At 50.2% G+C, this 24,678-nt stretch overlaps 1 protein-coding gene across 4 annotated transcripts in view; it reads right to left on the bottom strand.

The window, feature by feature from the left end:
- The window catches only part of SHROOM2 (shroom family member 2), a 139,592-nt gene that overhangs the window by 48,294 nt on the left and 66,620 nt on the right, over nt 1-24,678 (bottom strand). For 2 of the 4 annotated variants that reach the window (XM_057538031.1, XM_057538032.1), the window contains exons 3-5: nt 14,029-14,160; nt 4,067-6,314; nt 2,683-2,780 (exon numbers count right to left, since the gene is read on the bottom strand). The exons of 1 other annotated variant lie outside the window; for it this stretch is intronic. In XM_057538031.1, coding sequence (XP_057394014.1) covers nt 2,683-2,780; nt 4,067-6,314; nt 14,029-14,160 — 2,478 coding nt within the window. The remainder of the gene's footprint in view (nt 1-2,682; nt 2,781-4,066; nt 6,315-14,028; nt 14,161-24,678) is intronic. One more of the 4 variants, XM_057538033.1, reaches the window with a different exon arrangement.

Genomic DNA, 24,678 nt, shown 5'->3' with positions numbered 1-24,678 from the left:
TGGCTGGTGTCCTTCTAAGATGAGATCAGGACAGAGACACACACGGAGGGAAGACCAGGTGAGGACACAGGGAGAAGGCGGCCGCCTGCAAGACACAGAGAGAGGCCCTGGGAGAAACCAACCCTGCCAACACCTGGAGCTTAGACTCGGGCCTCCGGAGCTGTGAGAAAATAAATGTCTGTTGCTGATGCCGCCCAGACCCTGGCAGTTTGTTATGGCAGCCCAAGCAAACTGCTACACCGAGCTTCCAAGGTCCCCGCGACACTGGGGCAGGGAGCAGACTGCCGTTAGTCAGGACACCTGAGCTTGGAGATCTGGTGCAAAACCTCCAAAAACAGTGGGCGCTGGCTCTGGAAACATGATGGGTGAGAAGGCCGCTCACATGAGAACACAGTTGGAGGCAAGCAAACACTGCGAGATCTTCTCCCGAGGGCCTGGGTCCTGCTCAAACACCACCTGTCCTGCCCATAACCCCCAGGCAGAAGTCGCCTCACCCTCGTCCCTCCAAGATTGGGAACCATCCCGTAACTTTCCACAGAGATGATAATTACGCGTCACCGCTTCAGTGCCGAGTGTTGGTGTCTCTCCTTCCCTCCTCCACTGGGAGGCCCTTTGGGGCAGAACCTTTGTCCTACTTTATCTAGAACACAGAATCCTGAACCTCACAAAAATGTTCTCAATTCAATTGTTCTCTTGATGCTCTTCTGGCATCCCAACAAACACAACAAAAGCCAGTGTTCATTATCACGTTCCAGTTAACAGATCAGCAATTCGATTTCTTTACACAGATATGTTACATTAATTTATGTAAAACACCGGGCATCTTTAAATCTTTGCATTATAGATTTGGTTTTGGTGAGCAAAGGACAGTCCCTTGCCTGCATTTTCATTTCTTTTGTTCTCCAATTTAATGTTTCAAGGGCACTCTCTCTCGTGGATACTTCAGAAGATAAACATTTTCTCAAAAAAACGCCTCTTCGACATCCCTAATCTAGGGTTTCACTGAGTCTCACCACTCTTTAAAAGCACACATAATGACTCTGAAAATTGCTGGGTTTGTAGCTCAAAACCAGAAAGCTTCTGGAACTCGTTCCTTCAGAGTGGTTACGCAGCCTGCCAGAAGACACAGCTGTGAAGCGGGCAGCATGTGGTCCCTCCCGTTCCTCTTGACCCTTTCGCTGCTGACAATACCGTTACAACACACACACACACACACACACACACACACACACACACACACACACACACACACACCCCCGTATGTACGTTACAAGCCATTTGTTATGACTCTCCACAGCAGGAGAGCTGAACTCCAGCCAGCACATGCATGTCTCTCTGCAGGGTAAATGCCCGAGGCCTCCGTGCAGGAGCGAAGCCCGAGCCCAAGCCCAAACCTCGCCGCACTGCGCCGCACTGCACGGCACTGCACGGCACTGCAGCACGGCACTGCAGCACTGCACGCACTCTCATGACTGCAGCAGGGCCCGGAAGTGGCTTTGATAAAGATGACAGCTGGCACTTGGCACGTGACCTGCTCGCAATCCAAAGCCATAAAGCTCTAACTGTGCCGCTCAAACACAGCTCAACTCTGTACGTGTATCATTCACGGACCTTCCTCTCTCAGCCAGGGGTTTCTGGTCTTGGCCGTGCAGGCTGGTAAGCAACTGCCACCACATCCTACATACGCACACACAGACCACCACGCCTGCTCCCTCAGAGCCACCGACACTCTTGTTCAGGGCTAGCAGCACTCAGCTTGCAGCCAAATGAAATAAAACCCCGTTATGTAAGGCTCTCAAAAGCAAGCATTTAAATTGGTCATCTCTGGGACAGAATCTTCAATTTTGAGGTTGGTGTTTAATTTGAGTAGCACGCCAACTCCCAGAGATCCTCAAGGAACAGAAAAATATGCACTCAGCGACCCTACTGTGTACAAATTTGCTTCCATTCTTCCATCAGTCCTTTTAAAATAAGGTCACACCCCAGTTCCTGCAGTGACCTACACTTCCCTCTCCTACCCTCCTCACGGATGAGGGTCCAGAGGACAGTATGTATTTCACCTAAATTTCACCCTCACTGCAGTGACACTGGACACACTTGAGAATCAGGGCACATGACAGTGTAATACTGCTGCCATTCCGTTCTTTCAGATGCTCTGATCCCCTCTTGGGGAGCCAACCGACTTGATTTCTATTTTAAAGCTCAAAATTAAGTCATTAAATAAGGCCAATTGAGAAAGGCTTGCCCTAGTCCTTTGACTAACAATCCTTCCAGACAATTTGGATTTCCAGACCCAGCAACCCAGCTGCGCCCTTGACGTTAAAGCATTCCCTTCAGTTGGCCGTTCTGGATAAAGCACGTCATTCAAGCCCACTACCCTGGGTTTCTCGTTCTGTGAACATAAAGAACTTTACTGTACGGAAAACACAGCAGCTGTTTTAAGAACCAAAAATGCCACGATGGCGTTCAGAGGGCCCCCGCCCTGGGGATGCTTCTCCCGCCGGCAGTGGTGTAGGGCTGAGGGCTTGGTCCTGGGGACGCTGGAAATTGAACCCGCTTAGTGGTCACTTCAGGTCTGGCGGAAACCAGACACCCAAGCACTTTTAACCTAGCACTCACCCACCATAATGCAGCCCACCCCAAGACGCCTTCTTAGTAACCCCAAGTCCAAGAGCCTCCTACCTTGGGGTGGGGCATCCCTCCTCGGCCTGGACTGAGGAAGAGAGTTCTCTGCGCTCACCGGGGTCCTCTGTTTGCCGTCGCGCTTCCACAGACGCTTCCTGCCAAGGGTGGCACAACGAGACACCCGGTCATCAAGCTGCCGCCTCCGAGACCTCTGTGATCACGAACCCTTCATTGTGGGTTCGCCCTGTGAGCCCGCACCACGAAGGCAGTGACACCGCCTGCCGTCAGCCAGCCACGGGACCCACGAGCCCGGCTCTCCAGAGCGTCTCATCGAAATGACTCAACAAGACCGTGCGTCCCCTTTGGCTCTGGGCAGGAAGCAGAACTCCTACGTGAGGGTCATAAACCTGTGTGACACACTGGCCCCAAAACCCTAATCAAATCAAACCCAGCTGGTCACGGCTCCCTGCAGTGAAACCTCAAGCCCCGGGACCTGGAGTCTGGGAGCCTCGTTGCTTGACCGAGCAAGCATGGAATTCTCAGAGGTCACACTGCACGGGGCATGGGCACACGGTCGCGGTGTTTGCAGGCCTTTCTGCACCAGGGGGCCACACAGAAACCTGCACGTCTCTTCACATGCGGACGTTCATTATTGTGTAACAAACCGATGACTGGTTCTTCTTAAAAGAACCTCCATCTGATGCTGCAGGAAATCTTTTCTTTGAAACGTACAAATGCAGATGGAAGGGGGAGAAAAAGCAGAGAGAGTGGGAGAGGAAGACTGACTATGGACTTTGAAGTATGGATACAAATATGTAGCTTTTTAGAAAGCTTCCCATCACTTTTCACCATCAAAACTCCTACTTTAAAAAAAAGTGAAATAGTTTAACGCACTGCATTTTCAATTACATTTGCCCCAGAACAATCTTTAAAAATATTTGACCAAAAAAAAGGATTAAGAAGAATACTAACAACATCAAGTGACATCAGTGTTTGAAAACTATCTATCATGTGTTGTCTTAAGCCTTGCTATAAAACACCCCTTGTAATTTCAGAGGAGAGCTTGCCATTTTCTATCATTTCCCCCAATTTCTTCCCTTTGTATTAAGGGCAAGCTAATCAAAGGGAAAGACCGCTTCAGCGAGAGTTGACGATGAGGCTGGGAACTCGAGATGTGCGTGAAAACAGGGCACTCGCAACTGTCATGAGTGTATCGACTGTGTCCCCAGGTGCCGACACTAGAAAAGCTGGTGCACGGAAACGCTCAGACAGCTGGACACAAGTCACAGGAGCTGATACTAGAAAAGCTGGTGCACGGAAACGCTCAGACAGCTGGACGCAAGTCACAACGGCAATAGGCCATGATATTCCGGGGCTGTCCTATACGTGCCTTAAGATGGGACTGGGGTGGCTCTGTCCTGCCTCCCCGCAGGATGCTTACCTGCTTGTAGAGGTCGGTCGAGGGCGACGACCGGGACCTTCCGTGGATGTACCGCGGCCTCTCGTGTTGGTCCAGACCCACATCCAGGATGTCATCTGCCGAGTGGTACCTCCCAGAACTCCTGGCTTCCGGGGCTTTCCTCTGTTCCCTCCACGAGGCTTGATACTCTGCAAAGGTTCCCAGCCTCTGAGGCGGGTCTGATCTCCCCACCTTTCCCTCCTTTCCGGGGCCCGCTGTCCAAGGCCTCTCTGGCTTCTCCTTGGGGAACCCACAGGGTGCCGGCCTCAGCCCTGGCCGCTGGCCTACGGGCTTGCTGGTTTCCTCAAAAAACTTCCACCTGTCGGCAAAGGTGCGCGCGGCCTCGTCGGGAGGTGCGGGGCGCTGGCGCGGGCGGTCATCCCCCGCGAGCCCCACCGCGTTCATCTTCTCGGGCTCGGAGTAGGACTTCAGTTTCTGCTCGGCCGTGAAGCGCCTCCGGCCTGCGATGCGCGGGGCGTGCAGCGCGCCGCCGGCGCTCGAGGGCAGCCTGGCCGGGGCCGCCTCCCAGACGCGAGGGAGGGTGTCGGGGTCCGACGGACTGGGCTCCAGGTCGCGGCGCCTAAACGACGTGGCCCTCAGGACGCGGGCCTGCGCCTCCTTCAGGTGGTCCTTGTAGGTGCTGGAGAAGGCGGCTTCCGGGGCGCCCCCTGCCGGCTGCACCCCCCAGCCGCGCGCCTCTGCCTCGGCCTCCTCCTCCTCCTCCTCCGCGGCGCCGGCCAGGGTTGCCGTGCTCCGGCTCTTCTGCAGCCTGGCTCGCCGCAGCTGGATCTCGTTCCTCAGGGTGGTGGCGAAGCGGTCGCTCCTCCGCAAGGGTTTGCCCGCCGGGGCCTCGGGCGGCGGCCTCTCCGGGGCGCCCTCGTGGCCGGCCTCGGGCCGGCGCGCCCCTTCCTGGGTCAGCGAGTGCAGCATGGGCGTCTGCAGGGGGCAGATCTCGCCGCCCCCGTGGGCCCACGCGAAGCCGCCCGCGCCCCTCTTCACACCAGCTGTTTCCACGAGGCCGGCCCCGGGCGGTTCCTCGGCGCCCTCGCAGTGGCCCCCGGCCTCCCTGTCCGCCGGCGCCACCCTGCCCCTTGGCCGGGCGCCCGGGGGCCCCTCGAGCCGGGGCGGGTGGCAGCGGGGCTGCGCGGCCGGGGCGCCCCCCTGCGGGCCGCGCCTGGAGGTCACGCAGTAGTAGCGGCTCTGGGCGCCGCAGTCCCCCTTGCGGTCGCCAGCGCTGGGCCGCCCCGCCGGAGCGGGGCTGTCACCCGGCAAGCGCTCGGCAGGCGGCTGCTCCCTGAGCCACGTGGCGGCACCGGGCCCCTCGAGAAAGAAGGGGCTCTCGTCGCTGGAATGGCGCGGGTGCTGGCACGCGGGCGGAGGCTGCGGGCAGCGCACGTCCGTGCTGGACAGGGAGGCCTGGAGCCGGCCGGGGGCCCCCTGGAGGGCCCTGGCCCCGCCGTCGCAGGGCGGCCCCCCGCAGTCCAGCGGCACAGCCGGCGCACAGCCCGAGCTCCCCGCCCTCCTCCCGTCGCCCAGGCGCGCTGGTCTCTGCGGCTGATCGGCCACTTCCGGTCTCCAGTCGCTGTGGGACTGAGCGCGGGTCAGGCCCGGAGGGCACTGCGTGGTGGCCGCCTCGGAGAACGGAGGGCCCTGGGTCTTCTCGTGGCTCTTGGTGGCAGCAAAGCTGTCGCTGCGGAGAGGAGGAGGGGGAGGAGGAGGGGACGAAGAGGCCTTTTTCTTATCGGGAACATACCAGACTGGCCCAAAACTGGACCTCCCGGAAGCAGCTAGCTTGGGCTCAGGACTGTCCTCGGGCCTGGGGCTCCTGCTGCTGTCACAGGGGACCCTGGGGGGGACACACCCGAGCCTCTCGTCCACACACTGAGGGTCGCCGGCAGCCAGGCCCTGCCGGTCGCTGCCTCCGGCCGAGGCCTCCCAAAGGCCCACTTTGTAGAGAATGTTCTCGGCAGAGGACGCATCCGCCTTGGGCAGGGTGTGGTCGGGCGTGCTGGAGCTGGTGGAGAAGGAGCCGTAAGCGGAGTCGCGCGTGTTCGGGCCGCCCAGGTGGTCGATGCTGCTGTTGGACCTGGCGGCCGAGAGGCGCCCGGAGGGGGAGGACCGGGCAGGCTGGCCCAGGCTGTCCACGCTCCCCAGGGAGCTGAAGTGCTCAGAGGTGCGCTGCAGATTTGTCTGCTCCCACACGCCGCTCGACAGGTCCTGGGAGGAGGAGCTAGGAAACGAGAACCACAGGCAACAGGGTGCTTTAGAGTCAAGTTGCAGCAAAGGGCAAGACGAGACAATGCAGGTAGGAGCGGCTGGCCCTGGGCAGAGAGCAGCCACTCTTCCTGGAGCGAGATCCCTGGGCGCGGTACATCTAAGTTCTCCCGTTTCAAAGAGCAGTTTTCCGAGGGCAGGCTGAAAGGACCGAGTCCTACCCACAGGATGCCTGCCCCCAAACAGAAAACCTTCCACGCTGCAGTATATCTCTCAGCTCTACACCCACAGGCTGGACCACGTCCAGAGCAGGCAGCAGCAGGCAAAGCCCCTGTGAACACCTTTATCCTCAACCACTGGTTAAGTATCGCAGATAGCAAACCGCAGCCCATGAGCTGAGAACGGCTTTTAGATTTTTTTAATGGGGGCGGGGCGGGGCACGGAATCAAAAGAGTACCTCCTGATGCGTGAAAAGGATATGAAATTCAGATTTCAGTGCTCATAACTAGAGTTTGACAGGAACTCGGTCACGGCTGTGTGCTTTGTTCCCAAGGGCAGAGCTGAGCAGCTGCCACAGACACTGGCCCCCCAACCTGAGATATCAATCCTATCTGGCCCCTTGCAAGATGATTTTGTGGACCCCTGGTTGAGTGCAGGAAATGATTCATACTATGGACTGCTAACACAAAGAAAGCCATCAAAAGACAATGATCTTCAACTTAGAAAGGCAAGTTCAGAGATAACATGACTTTTCCAAACCCAGATATTAAATGACAGGCATACCTCGTTTTGAAATGAGGTATGCCTGTGATTTAATGAAAGCTCAGATGATGATTAGCATTTTTTAGCAATAAAGTATCTTAAGACTAACGTATGTACTTTTTTATAGACATAGTGCTACTGCACACTTGAAGTTCTCAATAATGAAACTATTTATTCAGGCATGTTAAGTGCTTTCATTAAAGCTCAACAAAGCTGGAACATTCACCCTTCAGGAAACAAACTGGCTGCTTGAGGTTCGAGGAGAACCAGGATGAGAAAGAGAAAGTGTGACCCGGACAAGGACACAAAAGTGGGAGCTAGCTAAGGCATATGAGGGAGGCAATGACCATTCCACGCCACGTCTTCAGAGGACAGACCACGTACCCTTCGCAGAAATGGGGCAAGCTCTTCTCCGTCCTCCCACCAGTATTCCTGAGTGGGTTTTCCCAGGAGATCCCAAGTCCAAGCAGATACAACAAAGCTAAGCACTTCTTCCACAGGGCGTATGTGTTTCTTTAATCAAGAAACCGCCAAATGCGCTTAATGAAATATAAGGCCCACTTTTTACTTAAGTTTTACCACACGGATGGAGAATCTGGTTTTTCAAAAATACCCTGGACTTCAACTATTATAATCTCTTACGGCTTGAAACAGGTAATACTGTATTTAAGACCTATTTCCTTCACAGCAGACCAGTATTTACTAACAGCCAAAACCTGATTTTGAAATGGTTATGTTAGCTCCAAACACACACGCATACACACGCACACAGTCATGCATACCACAAACAGGCGCACACGCAGAGATACACACACATACCCAGATACACACACACACACAGAGGTACACATACACACTCACACATGCACCTGTGTACCCACCCCACAGCCACACTACTGCTGTTACCATCCTCCTTCTAACAAACCAGTGAGGACACTGGCCACTAACCTCAGGCGACTGGTCAGCTCCATGCGACCAGGAGGAGCAACTCCAAGCCAAATACCCCCACGGTGTGGTCCCATGTTTGCCTTGCATTAGCCCTTCTGACCCCAAAATGTGGGCTCCAGAGAAGCCAGGTTGAGCAGCGCCCCCCCTTCCCCCAGCTCACCATTCTAACGTCCTCTGTCTCACAGTCACCAAGAAACCACCAGGCCTGGCACACGGGCTGTGAAGCCCCCTGGTTTCCCCTGTACCTCCACACAGCAGCCTGGGGGTTGGGGAGAGAGTGCTGGTGTTTAACAGAATTTCCTGGGGAGCTTTGGCCAAAAAGCCTGCCCAGCAATAAGTAATGTGGTGGCTGTGGACAGCCATCCCACTCGGCTGGCCCAAAGGGGTTCAGCCAGAAAGGGAAGGCTCCAGGCTCCTGATTTACCAGCTGGAGAACATAAATGAGGAAGCACACTTGCTTGTCCTTTCTCGTGGTGTTTTATTTTTTGCTTTCAAGCATTATACACCTGCCTACTCAGTGAAAAAATTTAGAGTCCTACCAGTAATGGTGTGTCCACGGCCTTTTCTCATCAGAAAAAGAACACCATTCTGAGGTCAAGAAAGACGCTATTTAAAACAGAACAATCCAAAATCTATGGGACACAGCAAAAGCAGTTCTAAGAGGGACGTTTAGAGCAATACAAGCTTACCTCAGGAAACAAACAAACAAACAACTCAAACAACCTAACCTTATACCTAAAGGAACTAGAAAAAGAACAAACAAAGCCCAAAGTCAGTAGAAGAAAAGAAATCATGAAGATTGGAGCAGAAATAAATGAAATACAGACTAAAAAAACATTAACAAAGATCAATAAAACTAAAAGCTGATTCTTCGAAAAGGTAAACAAAATTGATAAATCTTTAGCCAGACGCATCAAGAAAAAAGGAGGGCCCCAAATCAATAAAATCAGAAATGAAAAAAGTTATAACTGATACCACAAAAACACAACCTAGAAGAAATGGACAAATTTCTAGGAAAGTACAATCTCCCAAGACCAAACCAGAAAGTAGAAAATACGAACAAACCAATTACCAGTAATGAAAACTCGATCTAAAAAAAATAAATAAATAACTCCCAACAAACAAAAGTCCAGGACCAGATGGCTTCATCTGGTGAACTAATACTTTCCTTCTCAAACTATTCTAAAAATTGCAAAGGAAGGAATGCTCTGAACTCATTCTACAGGGCCGGCATCACCCTGATACAAAAACCAGACAGAGATATCACAGAAAAATAAAATTACAGGTCAGTACCACTGATGCCCATAGATGAAAAGTCCTCAACAAAATATTAGCAAACTGGGCTTCCCTGGTGGTGCAGTGGCTGAGAATCTGCCTGCCAATGCAGGGGACACGGGTTCGAGCCCTGGTCTGGGAAGATCCCACATGCCGCAGAGCAACTAGGCCCGTGAGCCACAATTACTGAGCCTGCGCGTCTGGAGCCTGTGCTCCGCAACAAGAGAGGCCGCAATAGTGAGAGGCCCGCGCACCGCGATGAAGAGTGGCCCCCGCTTGCCGCAACTAGAGAAAGCCCTCGCACAGAAACGAAGACCCAACACAGCCATAAATAAGTAAATAATTAATTTAAAAAAAAAAAAAAAAAAAGAGTTCGCATGCTGCAACTAAAGATCCTGAGTGCTGCAACAAAGATCCCGTGTGCCACAGCAAAGACCGGGGACAGGCAAATAAAAATAAAAAATAAAAAATATTAGCAAACTGAATCCAAAAAATATATTAAAAGGATCATACACCATGATCAAGTGGAATTTATCCCAGGGATGCAAGGATGGTTCCATATCTACAAATCAACCAACGTGATACACCACCTTAACAAACTGAAGGATGAAAACCACATGATCATCTCAAGAGATGCAGAAAAAGGTTTTGACAAAATTCAGCACCCATTATGATAACAACTCTCAACAAAGTGGGTATAGAGGGGACGTACCTCAACATAATAAAGGCCATCTATGACAAACCCACAGCTAACATCATACTCAACAGTGAAAAACTGAAAGCATTTCCTCCAAGATCAGGAACAAGACAAGGATGCCCACTCTCACCACTTTCATTCAACATACTTTTGCAAGTCTTAGCCACAGCAATCAAAGAAAAAGCAATAAAAGGAATCCAAACTGGAAAGGAAGAAGTCAAACTGTCACTGCTTGCAGATGACGTGATACTATACAGCAAGTCCCCTACGTACGAACCTTCAAGTTGAGAACTTTCAAAGACGGGAACATGCATTTGCCTGTCCAATCACATAAGTTAGTTCACGTGTCTGGTACATTGTCACGTGCATGCATCCTCTACAAGTGGCTGTGCTTCTGTGTACTGTACAGTACTGTACAGAGTACAGTAGTACAGTATCTTTATCTCAAGCTAGATCTGCAAGAGGATGATTTCATTGAACTCCTTGCTGTGTAACACGAGGAGCTTACTAATGAAGACCTGATAGAACTGGAGGCCCAGAGAAAGGACAAAGAGGAACAAGAGGAAGAAGAAGTAGCTGAAGAACCAAGGAGATTCACGATGCAGGAAATGGCAAGGGGATTTTCTTTATTTGAGGAGGCACTGTTAGTTTTTGAGGCACAGGACCCAGACACAGAATGGTACACAAAGGCTGCAGCAGCTGTTCAGAATGCAATCCAGTGCTACCGTGTCATCTATGATGAGAAAAAAAGTGCTACTACCCAGACATCACTGGATTGTTTTTTCAAGAGGGTAGATAGAATTGAATCCAGCAAGGAAACAGAACCTGTGCCATCAACGTCAGGAGTAAGTGAAAGTGTAGCTTGCCCTCCGCCTCCTATTGCTGACGATCCTTCAGCTCTACCATCTCCCACCTCCCCACCCTCCTGCAGTCAGTAACTCTTCTGGCCTGTTCACTTGATGCCAGCCCCTGCATGCCAGCTACTGTACTGGACTACTGTACTTTTCAAGGTACTGTATTATGAGGTTAAAAATGTTTTATTTTTTGTGTTTGTTTTTTATGCATTATTTGTGTGAAAAGTATTATAAAACTCTTACTGTACAGTACTATATAGCCAACTGTGTTCATTGGGTACCTAGGCTAACTTTGTTGGACTTAACGAACAAACTGGACTTACAAACGTGCTCTCAGAACAGAACTCGTTCGTATGTAGGGGACTTCCTGTACATAGAAAATCCTAAGACACCACCAAAAAACTATTAGAGCTCATCAATGAATTTGGTCAAGTTGTAAGATACAAAATCAATACAAAGAAACGTGTTGCATACTAACAATGAACTATCTGACACAGAAACTAAGGAAACAATCCCATTTACCACTGCATCAAAAAGAACTAAATACCTAGGAATAAATCTAACCAAGGAGGTAAAAGACCTATACTCAGAAAACTGTAAGACACTGATGAAGGAAACTGAAGATGACATACACAGATGGAAATATATACCATGTTCATGGACTGGAAGAGTACTGTTAAAATGACCATACTACCCAAGGCAATCTACAGATTCAATGCAATCCCTATCAAAATACCAAGGGCATTTTTCACAGAACAAGAATAAATAATTTTAATATTTGCATGGAAACATGAAAGACCCTGAAGAGCCAAAACAATCTTGAGAAAGAAGAACACAGCTGGACGTATCACAATCCTTGACTTCAGACTATACCACAAAGCTACAGTCATCAAGCAATATGGTACTGGCACAACAACAGACACATACAACAATGAAAGAGAATAGAGAGCCCAGAAGTAAACCCACACACTTATAGTCAATTAATCCACAACAAAGGAGGCAAGAACATACAGTGGAGAAAAGACAGCCTCTTCAATAAGTGGTGCTGGGAAAACTGGACAGCTACATGTAAAAGAATGAAATTAGAACACTCCCTAACACCATACACAAAAATAAACTCAAAATGGATTAAAGACCTAAATTTAAGACCAGAAACCATAAAACTCCTAGAGGAAAACATAGGCAGAACACTCTTTGATATAAACTGTAGCAATATTTTTTTTGATCTGTCTCCTAAGACAAAGGAAAGAAAAGCAAAAATATACAAACGGGACCTAATTAAAAGTAAAGGCCTTTTTAAAAAATTAATTAATTAATTAATTTTGGCTGCGTTGGGTCTTCATTGCTGTGCACAGGCTTTCTCTAGTTGTGGTGAGTGGGGGCTACTCTTCGTTGCGGTGCACGGGCTTCTTATTGTGGTGGCTTCTCTTGTTGTGGAGCATGGGCTCTAGGCACGTGGGCTTCAGCAGTTGTGGCTCGCGGGCTCTAGAGCGTAGGCTCAGTAGTTGTGGCACACAGGCTTAGTTGCTCCACAGCATGTGGGATCTTCCCGGACCAGGGCTCAAACCCTTATCCCCTGCATTGGCAGGCAGATTCTTAACCACTGCACCACCAGGGAAGTCCCGAAAATTAAAGGCCTTTTTCTTCAGAGGAAAGGAAACCATCGACAAAATGAAAAGACAACCTACTGAATGGGAGAAAATATTTGCAAATGTTATGACCAATGAGGGGTTAATATGCAAAATATATAAACAGCCCATCCAACTCAATATCTAAAAAAACAAACCTGATTTAAAAATGTGTAGAAGACCTGAAGAGACATTTTTCCAAAGGAGACATATAGATGGCACATGGAAAGTGCTCAACATCGCTAATCAGAGAAATGCAAATCAAAACCACAATGAGGGCTTCCCTGGTGGCGCAGTGGTTGAGAATCCACCTGCCAATGCAGGGGACATGGGTTCAATCCCTGGTCCGGGAAGATCCCACATGCCACGGAGCAACTAAGCTCGCGTGCCACAACTACTGAGCCTGTGCTCTAGAGCCCGTGAGCCACAACTACTGAGCCCGCGTGCCACAACTACTGAAGCCCACGTGCCTAGAGCCCATGCTCCACAATGAGAAGCCACTTCAATGAGAAGCCCACACACCACAACAAAGAGTAGCCCCCCACTCGCCGCAACTAGAGAAAGCCCGCACGCAGCAACAAAGTCCCAATGCAGCCAAAAATAAATAAATAAAACAAATTAAAAAAAAAAAAACCCACAATGAGGTATCACCTCACACCTGCCAGAGTGGCCGTCATCAAAAAGACAACAAATAACAACTGTTGGTGAGGACGTGGAGAAAAGGGAACAGTTGTTCACTATTGGTGGGTATGTAAACTGGTGCAGCCACTGTAGAAAACAGTATGGAGGTTCCTTAAAAAACTAAAAATAGGACTACCATATGATCTAGCAATTCCACTCCTGGGTATATACCCAAAGAAAATGAGAACACTGACTTGAAAAGATACATGCACCCCAATGTTCATAGCAGCATAATTTACAAGGAGTCAAGATATGGAAGCAACCTAAGTGTCCATAAACAGATGAACAGATTAAGAAGATTGGTATATATTATATATATATATATATACACACACACACACACTCACAATGGAATACTGCTCAGCCATAAAAAAGAATGAAATTTTGCCATTTGCATCAACATGGATGGGCCTAGAGGGGTATTATGCTTAATGAACTAAGTCAGACAGAGAAAGACAAATACTGTATGATATCAGTTATATGTGGAATCTAAAAAAATAAACAAATGGATATAACAGAACAGAAGCAGACTCATAGACGTAGAGAACAAATTAGTGGTTCCCAGTGGGGAGAGGAAAGGGCGAAGGGGCAAGATAGGGGTAGGGGAGGAAGAGGTATAAACTATAAAATAAATAAGCTACAAGGATATATTGTACAGCACAGAGAACGGAGCCAATACTTTATGATACCTTTAAATGGAGTATAAGCTATAGAAATTTTGCATCACTATGTTGTACACCGGAAATGAACAATATCGTAAATTAACTGTACCTCAACAAAAACTAAAATAAAGTGAGAAATGCACAATTACGACAAGGCAGGGAAGTCATGAGTGTGGTAGAAAGTGAAACCAGCTTCCCATCCCGGCGGGAAAGGCGTGCCTACCTGGCGTGGTGCTGGCCTGGCCACGAGGGGCAGGAGCTCGTAGAGGGGAATGGAGATGCCGATGTCTCGGGGTGGCTGTCGGAGAACTTGGTGACATGCCAGGAGTGCGGCCTCCAGCTCAGCTCATTCCTCCTGAAAAAGGATGCAGATGACTCAGGGACTTCACACCAAGGACAACTTCAGGCCAAGAAAGGAGCGAGAGGCAGAAATGATTCCTGTGTGATTTACTGCATCGCTGTCCGGTGCTTCCCACTGCATCTGGGCACCAGCGCTCTTTGTACAGGTTCATTACCGGAGAACACCCCCGGGTGAGAATCACAGGCTCCAGAATGTGAACCAGCCCTTAGGCTTCCAAATTTATTCTAAGTAAGTATATGAATCTTGCCCACGACCCCCGCTGTCCCATCCCCAAGACACAGCAGGATCTTCTGTCTGCCCGGTGTCAGTGCAACTTTGCACAGGCCCTTAGCCTGTTTGAGGAGAAGGCACTGGGCTGCAGAAAAGCTTGAGCCGGGTCCCACAGAGTTTTGACTGCATTTATTTATTCACTCACTTAACTAAGTGAACACCGCTATCCTGTAGTTAACGGGGACTGGTGGACACGTATTCCTCTGAGCCTCCCAGAGCGTCCAAAGTCATCTAAGGGCTCCTGTCATGGGAATCACCACGCCCTAAGACCAGCAGGCTCCAGTCCATTCCTGCCAGGGCTTCTGAACGTGGCACGAGCCTTCCCTGCCCCCCTCCACCGTCCCCACCATCCGTGGGTGGCTTATTAGGTTTCTGACCACACCTGCCCAGGTGTGAAAAAGCATGTCCAGTTGGAAATCCCTGCAGCCGCCGTAGGAACATCACAGGGCCTCCAGGGGAAAGCTGCTGCATGAGCAGACCGCCCATGCTCGCCCCTCCTCCTCCTGCAATTTAAGACGGATCTAGCCTCACCAGGGACACTTTACAGCCCAATCGAGATCGGAGAAAGGGTTCAGTTGAGCCTCTAAGTACCTGATGGGGATCAAACATTCTTCCAACAGGCAAAAACATTAAAGAATATTATGCAACAACGAATATTAAAGAAAACCCAGAAAGCATTTATAACATAAACCTTCTGATGACTCAGAAACAAGGAAAAATACACGGGTGGCAAAATGTGGAATGTGTTGACCTTTTGATAGTTTCCCACGAGCTAAAGCATAAAACAGACGAATTCATCACACCACAGAAGTAAAGGGATTGTAAAACCAAAACTGTACCTCATAAAGTTTCTCAAAATCCTTGTAAGGAAGGTTCTGGCCACGTGAATTTCATTTTCAGATGGCTTTTTCTGTGCTATAATATCCGTAACTTCTTTCATCTTCCTTTACAGGTAATTAATGAAGGAAACAAACTAGACAAACTGCAGGCAAAGGAAAAAGAGGCTTGGAAAAGAAAACGCCTTACACTTTGTGGTAACATATTTCAAGTCTGTAATTGGAATGAGTGGGGAACCAGCTGGTTTACTGGGGCAGTCGTGCTCTTTGAGAAAAGTAAATGTTTCTCCTCTTATTTTAAAGGATAATACAGGCAGACCTTGGAGATGTTTCGGGTTGGGTTCCAGACCACCACAATAAAGTGAATATTGTAATAAAGCTAGTCACGTGAACTTTTCGGTTTCCCAGTGCATATAAAAGTTATGTTTACACTATACTATAGTCTACCAAGTGAGCAATAGCATTATGCCTAAAAAAACACAATGTACATACCTTAATTTTAAAATACTTTATTGCTGAAAAACACTATTATCTGAGCCCTAGTAATAATATTAGTAACATCAAAGATCACTGATCACAGATCACCATAACAAATATGATAGTGGAAAAGTCTGAAATAGTGTGAGGATTACCAAAATGTGAGACACAAAGTGAGCCAGTGCTGTTGGAAAAATGGTACCAACAAACTTACTTGACACAGGGTTGCTACAACCTTCTATTTGTAAAAAACAAAAAAAAAAACAAAAAAAAAAACGCAGTATCTGTGAAGCACAATTAAGTGAAGCACAACACAGCAAGGTATGTCTGTACACAGATATATGCCTCTACTTTGAGAAGACATAGTCAACAGTTAGGGTACTAATTGGAGCTTTAAAAAAAAAACAAAAAACAAAGGGAAAACGCAGTGAAAAGGGTGGTACCCAGAAGCTCTAAGTGAGGAATCATGGCTCCTGGGAAGAGTGAAATTTTCCTACGTATGTGGCTCTTGTCAGGTCCTCGGACTTTCCTAGAGCACAGTGAACATATCTGGGGATCGAGGAAGGTTCAGGCGGTTTCTGTTTGTCAGCCCCTCTGATGGCTAAAACTGGATTCTGCTGATGAGAGGAGGAGGACATGTGGCTGAGGGCTGGTCCCTCCATCACAAGCCCGTGACCACGCTGGGCAGGAAAGCTCTGGGGACCGGACGCTCTGGCGCCACCTAGCGTTCCCAGATGGAACAGAAATGGCAGGGGCCGATTTAAGGCGCTCGTTTCAACAGACGATGGTGTTTCTTCCCACACAAGATAAACGCACTCCAGGTGGCTTTAAACCACCCGGGTCCCTGGAAGTCTGGGGCCGTGAGGGGTGCACAGGCCACAGGCTGTGCCGGGCAAGATGCCCCGATGTGAGGGCCTCGGAGAACTCGGACCACGTGGTACCTGGCGGTACCTGGTTAGGGGTTAAGCGCCCTGCCCCCTCAGGGGGCCACGCGTGTCGGAAGGAAACGCACACACAGCACGTATGCAGCGAACCACACCCGAACCTTCCTCTCCTGGCGAGCGGGACGTCTGCTACGTCTGCTACAGCTGGACCAGTCCCCCCGCCAGACATCAAACAGGAACAGAAGGGCGAGGTGTGAAAGGAACGCCCCCTCCGCAGGCCACGCAGTCAGACGCAAGCCAGCTCGGCTGGGGAGACCAGCCAGGACGCCCCTTCCGGGAGGAAGAAGGACGGCACGGCTCAGCCCAGAGACGTCCAAGGCCACGCCTCTGTGCAAGGCAGTGTGGTCAGCGATGCCAGGGAAGAAACAGCTGTGACCTGGCCGGGGTGCGGGTGCTGACCCCTCCTGTGCGTGGAGCTGCACAATCCTGCCAGCTCCGGAAACGCGACGGGGCTGATCCAGGTCACACCCACGGGAGACTAACAGTCGCCACCACGGGCACCCCAGTGTACAGGGAAGAAATCCTTTTCATCCAAATGGCTACTGCTGCTCGGAAATCTTAAAGAAAAGGCATACTGTAGAAAACATGGAACATTTAAAAATTAAAATGCGAATAAGACAATAAAGGAGGACAACCCCGTAATCTGAAGATGAACGTGGGTAACATCTCTGCATTTCTTTCCCCGTTTCAGACAGCTGAGAGCATCGTGCAGACTTGGCGGGGCCCTTTCTCTCTGCAGCCCGCCTGGTTGGGTGAGCGTTCCTCCAGGCCACGGGCACTCTTCCAAAATGTCATTTTTAATATGGCATAATATTCTTTCCACATAAATACTGAAAAGCAATGCTGCTATTAACACCGGGTTTTCTGGCTTCCAAATCAAATTATTCGTCCTAATGAGGGTTCTCTGAAACCTTTCCCACAAGTTGCACACCAAAATTAATCTAAATTTACTTCAATTTTTAAAAATAATTTTATATGCTAGGTAGTCTTTTTTTTTTTTTGAAAGGAAGGGGTTTAGATCACAAATATAAAAAATGCTAGGATACCAATGAAAATTAAGGATGGATCTAGATACAGAAAATTCATTTTTAAAAAGGCATTATTAAAATAAGGGCTTCAATGAAATGTTTCTCATTCAGAGAAAGAGCAGAATTCCCTCAAAAAAAAAAAAAAAACAAACCACGTGAACGCCGGGTTATTTTCCTAACCTTTCCAACTGCAGCCAACAGGCGCTGCCTCAGAAAATAAACGCAGTCCGCATGTGGTCCCCACGAGCGCGGGGCGGCGGGGGGGGGGGGGGGGGGGCCTGACAGTACCAGGCCTGCAGGCTGGGAGGCCAACGGGAAGGGCCTGGCGGGACACTGTGGCGGGGGCACCACAGGGTGTGTTGGCTGCAGGCGACACTGGCGATGGGAAGAGTCCTCGGGGAAAATAAAACCAACAGTGATGCTTGGGGCATCTTAGAAGCACGTGTCACGGGGGCTGGGGGGGGCGGGGGGAGGTGGGGGCGGCAGTGGGGAGGGGCCTTCCAGATAAAGCGCAGGCTGCAAAGTTCCTCAAATGCTCCCCAGTGAGTCCTGCGGGTGAGAGGGGTGAGTTCCGGGCAAGGAGCCCCCAGAGCTTAGGGAGGGAGGCTGTGCAGAGGCCCCGAGGGACAGGCCCACAGCGGGGACAGGCCCTCCTGATACTGAGGGTGTGCCTGGGCTGGAGGAGGGCGACAACTGCAAACACCCTTTTTATTCTTTGAAAGTCAAACAAACACATAAAAAGCACCGCCCTACAGACACAAAAGGAAGCCTGCCCTGAGCTGCTGCTTCCTTCCTGTTCCGGTCAAGCCTCTAGAGGATAGATGCTGACCGGCCCCTCCCTCTCCCGAGCTGCCTCTACCTCCTACCACACCAGTCTCCCTGCAACTCAGGTCTGGCAGCTCCTGCTCTCACCCCACCACCCTCAGCTGCTCCCAGCTGCCACGGAGTGAAGCCCACGCCCACCGCGGTACTGTGATCTGCTCCCCGGGCCGGGCGGCACTGGCATCGCTGGGGCACAGGCTGGGGCCGGACGGCTGTGTTTGCACAAGCCCTCAAGGTCACTCAGAGGCGAGCTCAGGTCTGAGACTCACCGCTCTAGCCCCGAGCTACCCTTCCTCCCTTCCCCCATCCGCTCTGCCAGCCTCTTTAGGAGGTCCCGGCACCACTGACTTAGGTCCACGTCTGTGTCTCAAACCTGGCTCAGCCTTCAAAGGACAGCCTGACTGCTGAGCTCTGCTCCAGCCCTCCTTCCTTCCGCCAGAGCCACCACTTGTTAGAGCTTTTCCTGTCCGTGCCCATCAGCCCCCTCAGCTGCCAGCTCCCCGAGGGCAGGACCTATGGGTATGACTTCAGCCGCCTGGCTGGAGCGCTTCCAACACACATTACGCGAACGAATAAAAACAGAGGTCAGACCACTCTGTGAATGGCGGAGTTCTTTTCCCCGGCACTGATCTGACAACACGATGCTGTGGGTGGTGACATCACCCTTGATAAAATGGGATAAGAGTCCAGGAGTTCCTGCCTTTATTCACGAGGAGAAAGAGGTAAAGATGAAAATTCCCAAATGACCTAAACAGCTGAAACTGATACAAGACATCAAAGCTGCATTTTAAACCAATGCCAGGGCCGAGTAGCAGCATTCACACGGGATAAAAGCATCAGGGTTCCGCCCCACGAGGCCGGGGCTCCCCTTATCTGTCTCCCAGCAAGGGCAAGTGCACGCCTGTCTCGGCCTCTGGCGTTCCCCGGGTGCATTAGCAGGAAAGACCGCGTAGAAATGTCACACAATGAACGCAGGCAGAATTGGAGCAGACCCAAATGGCTTGGCTATTTTCCCGTTAACTTTTGCAAAGGGGGGTGAGGGGACTATCTCACCCAGCACTACCAGTACTAAAAACGCTTTGTCCAAACCACCCGAGGTCACGGTGCATGTCCCCAGTTTTCAGAAAGGCACCGATGCAGCTTCTTGGCTACATGTAAACAGAATGGATTTTTTGGTAAAGACACCCCAGACACTCAAATGTGCAACCATTAACATAACTAAGTACGAGTAGCGCTAAGGATTAGCAACAGAGCTGGTGAGTCTTGTACATAAGAGTATAGAAACAAAATTACGTGAAACATTCTCTGCATGCCTTAATATATTAGAAACCATCAGCGTTTCCAAACTAAATTATATCAACATCACTTGCATGCCTTCTAATGAAAAACAAAATCATAACTGTTTACCACTCTCTACTTGGCTTAGAATATGAAACATCTCACCTAGAGATTCAACTGATTAAGTTGGTTAAGCCATACACTAAATCTACATCTGAATAGAAGCAACCTTTCCCCAAATAAAGCAATTCTGCTCTATGTGGCTTTTTTTCCCTCCTGATTTTATTTCATAAAAACAAGAATGGCAAACAGCCCAAACGAGTCGGCGTCTGTCCAGGATAAACCTCTGGGTCTACTCTGTTTTAAGAAGAAAGTAAGCACAGTAGCAAACAGCCACAATCCCGCAAATGCTCAAAGCAGACACTTTTCCCCTGAAATTTGAACGATCAATCTCAGACCACCCTCCAAAAGCAGCACCCACCAGCATCCCCAGTAAGACAGACACCCTCTGTGGGAACACACAGTTTCTGCCCCAGGAAGAGCTCTTGGGGTCGGGGGGAGAGGGGAGAGAAAGGAGAGGAAGTGGGGAGGAGGGAAAAGCAGGAGGGACACAACCTGCTGACGTCCTACCCATCCCTCTCCTCTAGCTGCTTCAGGAACACCTGCGCTCATCCACGTTGGGGCCGCCTGCCCTAGGACAGCTCCAAGGAGCCAGCAGCAGAGGGGAGCCCGGCACGACACTGGCTTGGTGCAGAACTCACTGCACCTCAGTGACGTCCAGAAGCCCACGCACGTGGCAAGAAACTTGCTCCTAGCAGGCATGCGTGCCGTCACTAGACCAGACACCTCCTTTCTTCAGATGTGTTGCCACGCCACCCCGTGTGGCCACCCCTTACGGCCTCCTGCAGCGAAGCTCCATCCTTCCATCCTCCGGTGTTAATCTCCTCCTGAAGGCAAGCTTAGCGGACGTAAGCAGAGTCAAAGAAGGGTTTAAGGCCTCCGGCAAAGAGGCAGGAAACATGCGTCAACCCTACGCATAATGTGGCTCTGGCATAAAAACTGCTCGCGGCAGTGGACGGCTCAGGAGTGACACGAACGATGAAGTGGCAGGCCGAGTTCACTGTAAACAAGACTAATATTACCATATACGTTTGGAAGAAAGACCAAAAGAGTCATTACAAGCTATACAATATAATTCATGGCCTGACAGTTAAAGAGAAATTTTCCCTACGGTGCTTGAAATTCCATGTATGTTTTAGGAGCTGAACGTATGGTAACTTCCCTGTGAACGGAGGACAGTGGATGGTATCCCGGTGCTGTGCACACGGAGCTTTTAGTGAGCATTTTACAGCATCGGACAGCAACGGCCTTAACCCAGCACCGGGCGAGAAGCGTCCCCTACTTCGGCACGTCTCCCACAGCAAGGGGCTTACCGACACCTGCGTTAATCAGGAAAAGGCCTCGAGTGACCCAGTTTTGGGTCTTAACCTTTTCCAAGCACATTTGCTTAAGCCAGCGGTATGAGCACTGCAGCCGCCCAGCAAAATAGCCCGTGGCCCTCAGGGAAATACCAGCGCCCAGATCCATCCCACACCTGCCCATCAGGATCTCCAGGGAGGGGCCCGACCCCGGGGAAGAAAGTGCAGGCGACAAGTACACAGAGAGACAGACACAGAAGAAGAGGCTACCACATCCTCCCACGCTTTCCTGCGAGCAGCACATCCTCGGCCAAGCAGAGAGGGCAGGACAAGGTGCCGGGGAGGCACGGCCGGGCTGCGCCTGCTCGCCCCCCCCGTTCCTCTGACTCCCGGGCAGATGCCAGGATACCACCTGGACATCTTAAAGGAGAACATGTGTGCACCAGTGCGGCTTCCTGTTACCCTTCTTTGTTTCCAGCCGACACAGCTCTGGGAGGAAGGCAGCGCTGGCTCTCACCTGTCTGGGAAAGAAACGAGGCTGGGGAGAGACAGTGATCTGGGTCCTTGTCTCCTAAGGCACCGCGCTCTCCCAGTCCCGGCTTCTAAACGATGACAAGATACGCGGTGCCCGTGCCCCGTGAAACCAGACGCCTCCGCCTTGTGAAGCCAGCCTGCCGCCACCCTCGCCTGGCCGCTGGGTGCCCTGCTCGCTGCACAGGCTGAAGCAAGACAAGCACGCCCAGCAGCTGTCACCGGCGGGAGGGAGTCAGGATGCGACCCACGATGCCCACTTTGTTCATAAAACCACGGGTATGTGTTTTACACCGAGGCGCGTACACGCCTCTTCCCAGAACCTCCGAGAAAAACCAAGCCTGCACTGGCCACTCTGGCCCTCAGGACCCTAAGCTGTTTTCAATCTTCGTCAGAAAAGCCACCCTTTCTTAAGGTGCCTGGGCTGGGCAGGTAGTTGAGGGTTCAGGCAGCTCATTTATCATTTGGTGATCCTCAGGCAGGCCAACATTTGATATTGATGTGTTGGTGGCTCAGTCTATGAATTAACTACAGAGTGCCTTCATAAACTAAACACCTTTTTTTTAAGAGTACATGATCCAGGGCTTCCCTGGTGGCGCAGTGGTTAAGAATCCACCTGCCAATGCAGGGGACACGGGTTTAAGCCCTGGTCTGGGAAGATCCCACATGCCGCGGAGCAACTAAGCCAGTGCGCCACAACTACTGAGCCTGCGCTCTAGAGCCCGCGAGCCACAACTACTGAGCCCGCGCGCCTAGAGCCCGAGCTCCACAACAAGAGAAGCCACCACAATGAGAAGCCCACGCACCGCAACAAGGAGTAGCCCCCGCTCGCCGCAACCAGAGAAAACCCGCGCGCAACAAAGACCCAACGCAGCCAAAAATAAATAAATAAATTAATTAATATATATATTTAAAAAAAGAGTACATGATCCATTTTGGAGTTCTACATACAACACTAGTTAGAAAATGCTAACTAATCTCTGAGATACAAGTCAGATTAGTGGTTGCCTAGGGATAAAGAAAGATGAGAATGGTGAGATTTAGATTTAGATAGAGAAGAAAACATGTCACCGATTTAAGAGAAATCATGTTAAAAGCACTCACTGGTGCCTTTGTAATAAGGAAAATGGTAAGTTAGTATGGAGTTTAAATTTATTTATTTATTTTATTTTTTTGCGGTGCTGGGTCTTCGTTTCTGTGCTAGGGATTTCTCCAGTTGCGGCGAGCGGGGCCCACTCTTCATCACGGTGCGCGGCCCTCTCACTGTCGCGGTCTCTCCCGTTGAAGAGCACAGGCTCCAGACGCACAGGCTCAGTAGCTGTGGCGCACGGGCTTAGTTGCTCCGCGGCATGTGGGATCCTCCCGGACCAGGGCTCGAACCCGTGTCCCCTGCATTAGCAGGCACGCTCTCAACCACTGTGCCACCAGGGAAGCCCCAGTATGGAGTTTTAAAAGTCCTTATTATGTGCGTCTTCAGTACTTAAAACAGTAATTCACCATGTGCCAGATGACAGCAACAGATCCTAGTATTAACTAATTAACCGTTTTGTAGAATTTTATTCATATTTCTAGGCAAAACCACCGTTTCAGACTTTTCTAATAGGCAAAAATAATACCCACACACAGTATTAAAATTTAATCCAAAATTATCTTTAAAATATTTAAAAACGCCTAAGTTTGTTTTTAAAAGTGTGCTTGAAAAAAAAAACATTTGGACAAACTGCTTGGTTTGGTTTTATATTGGGTTATATGTGTTACTTAGAATATTAAGCTCTATCTAAACTAGATAATCATTCTGCACACTCCTCACTTAAAGGGGAACTGGGTATGCGGATTACAAAACTGGGATCCTACACCAGGGCTCCCATCAACCCTTCACAGCCAAAGTCTGATCCGTCTCCCCACAAGTCTGTTGGATACGCAGTCAGCTCCAAGGCGAGCGGGCCGGGCCCCCAGGCCTTCTCTCTCCTTCTACCCCCAGTTCTCATGGTGTGTACTCCGAACAGAACTCACATCATCCGGTTTTTAGATCCTTAACTATGTTCCTCGAATTCAAAAAAAAAAGCTTCTGAACACATGGAATGATGCCCAACCTCGGTCATAATGACAGAAATGCCCATTTAAACAATAAAAGCATCTGTCACCTATCACATCCACAAAGCCAGCAAAAACAAGCTTCACAACGCACGTACTTTCTGCCTCAAAACCTCCCACGCTAGGAATGGACCAGGACGACCTATACGCACATGTATGTGGACTCGGGTACAAAAGCGTCACACCGCAGCACTGTCTGCTGTGCGCCGGAAGCACCGTAAACGTCCACACACAGAGGACCTGCTAGACACACAGCAGAGCATCCAGACCGTGGAGCCGCACGGGGTCAGGAGAAACCTTGAGTCAGAGCACTCAACCTGGACCGACCCCCATTTTCACGTGTAACACACGACTAGGTACCTGTTTCTAAAAGGGAACCTAAGCGGTTAGTACTGACACAGCCGCTCTCCGGAGGGGCAAAATGGGAGGATGAGGGGTTGGGAGAAAGGCTGATGTATCCCACCCAATTCCCGTTCCAAAGTGAATGTTTTCCCACGGCCATGTGTTACTCCAAGTACTCATAAATGCGGAATAAAAAGTCACTCTTGGAGTAATTGTAGCCGGCATTCCGACACCCGCCCCTTAGGGTGATCCTGTCTGTTTTGACCACAGAGCAATAAACAGAGCCTTCTGGGGGCGCCGCCCAGAACAGAGCACAGCTGACTGCCTCCTGGGGACCAAACCTCCTGCTGAGTCCTGTGAACACATCACGCAGAACCCCAAAGGCCTCTCCTCTTTAAAAGTGCGACGAGCTCGACATTTTTATTATCAGAGAAGTAATACACTTAGACTGTGCACTTAATGGATAAGATGG

Source organism: Balaenoptera acutorostrata, chromosome X, assembly GCF_949987535.1.
Source record: "Balaenoptera acutorostrata chromosome X, mBalAcu1.1, whole genome shotgun sequence".
In the NCBI taxonomy this organism is placed as follows: Eukaryota; Metazoa; Chordata; class Mammalia; order Artiodactyla; family Balaenopteridae; genus Balaenoptera; species Balaenoptera acutorostrata.
The sequence above is the reverse complement of the archived record's forward strand: the minus strand, read 5'-3'. Positions and strand labels throughout refer to the sequence as shown.